The 1,195-nt window shown below is 69.7% G+C and overlaps 1 protein-coding gene across 1 annotated transcript; it reads right to left on the reverse strand.

Annotated features, from left to right (window-relative positions):
* Window positions 1-352: 352 nt before the first annotated feature.
* Window positions 353-1,195, reverse strand: olig1 (oligodendrocyte transcription factor 1). The gene has a single exon (XM_086147423.1). The coding sequence runs from the start codon at window positions 1,095-1,097 to the stop codon at window positions 402-404; it is 696 nt and encodes a 231-aa protein (XP_086003549.1). The 5' UTR covers window positions 1,098-1,195; the 3' UTR covers window positions 353-401.

Below are 1,195 nucleotides of genomic sequence, written 5' to 3' on the forward strand. Positions count from 1 at the left end.
GGAGCCTCGGAGGGAGATGCTAACCGTTAGCACGTCCACGAGCTAAATGCTAACGAGAGGAGCGGCTCGCGGGACGCCGGCGCTGCAAAAACACCAAGTGAACATTTTAACGCGCACGTTACCTCTGGCCGGTAAATCTACAGCTCGGCTGTCGCTCGGGCTTTGGTTGCCATGGCGACAGGGTCCCGCCAGGGCTCCGGGTCCTCCGACCTCCCGCGGGACGTTTCGCCGTCGACGGACCCCCGACCCCTCGGGGCCCCTCTGAGGACCTTCTGGAACCCGACCCGAACGGATCCCTGCCGCTTCTTCTCGCTCAAATGAAACCCCAGGAGATGCAGGACTTTGATCACAGAGGGTTTAATGTGGACTCGCAACAGAGACAGAACAAGAAGGTCCGGGCGTCACTTGGGGAACCTGTGGTGGGCGAACCTGGGCAGCCTGCAGACGCCGCAGGGACACAGGGGTGCCCCCGGGGGCCCCCCCGGGGGCCCGGGGCTCCACTGGACGGGGGCCAGCGAGGCCTCGGCGGGGCCCGGCGACAGCAGGGGGCATTTGACGGCGGGGGGCGAGGAGGCGGAGCCTGCCGGGGCGGCCGAGCCCAGCAGGGTCTCCTGGGCCAGGAGCAGCCGGCCGGGGCCCGAGACCAGGGGCCAACCCCCCGTCAGCAGCAGGCGGGGCCCCGGACCCCCGGACGCCCCGGCGCCCACGCTCAGCTCCCCCAGGAGGCGACGCATCTCCTGCAGGGAGGAGCCCAGCAGCAGGATGTAGTTCCGGGCCAGGACCAGGGTGGAGATCTTGGAGAGCCGGCGGCCCGGCGGGGCCCCCGGAGGGGGGGGCTGCAGGGGGGAGGCGGACGGCGAGGAGGCGTAGGGTACCATGACCTCCCGCAGGGCGTCCATGGCCACGTTCAAGTCCTGCATGCGCTTGCGTTCCCGGCTGTTGATCTTCCTCCTCAGCTCCTGCTGCTCCTCCAGGCTCAGCTCCCTCTGGGGTTTGCAGGACCTCGGACCCCCCTGGAGGCCCGAGCAGAACCCGGGCGGGCGGCGGGGCGGCTCGCACGGGGGGAGGGGCGGCGCCTGGTCCGACGCCGCGTTCATCTTCTGCCGCCGATCAGATCCCGCGCTCTGGCTTCAGAAGGTCCATCTCCGGGCCGGAGGAGCTTCATCCGGACAGACCTTCAGATCATCTCCTCCGC

This window comes from Fistularia commersonii, chromosome 6, assembly GCF_037954325.1.
Source record: "Fistularia commersonii isolate RoL2024-O1a breed Wild chromosome 6, RoL_Fcom_v1.0, whole genome shotgun sequence".
NCBI lineage: Eukaryota > Metazoa > Chordata > Actinopteri > Syngnathiformes > Fistulariidae > Fistularia > Fistularia commersonii.

Excerpts from the sequence above, each read along its gene's own strand:
- olig1 (XM_086147423.1), bottom strand. The coding sequence starts at position 1,097 with ATGAACGCGGCGTCGGACCAGGCGCCGCCCCTCCCCCCGTGCGAGCCG.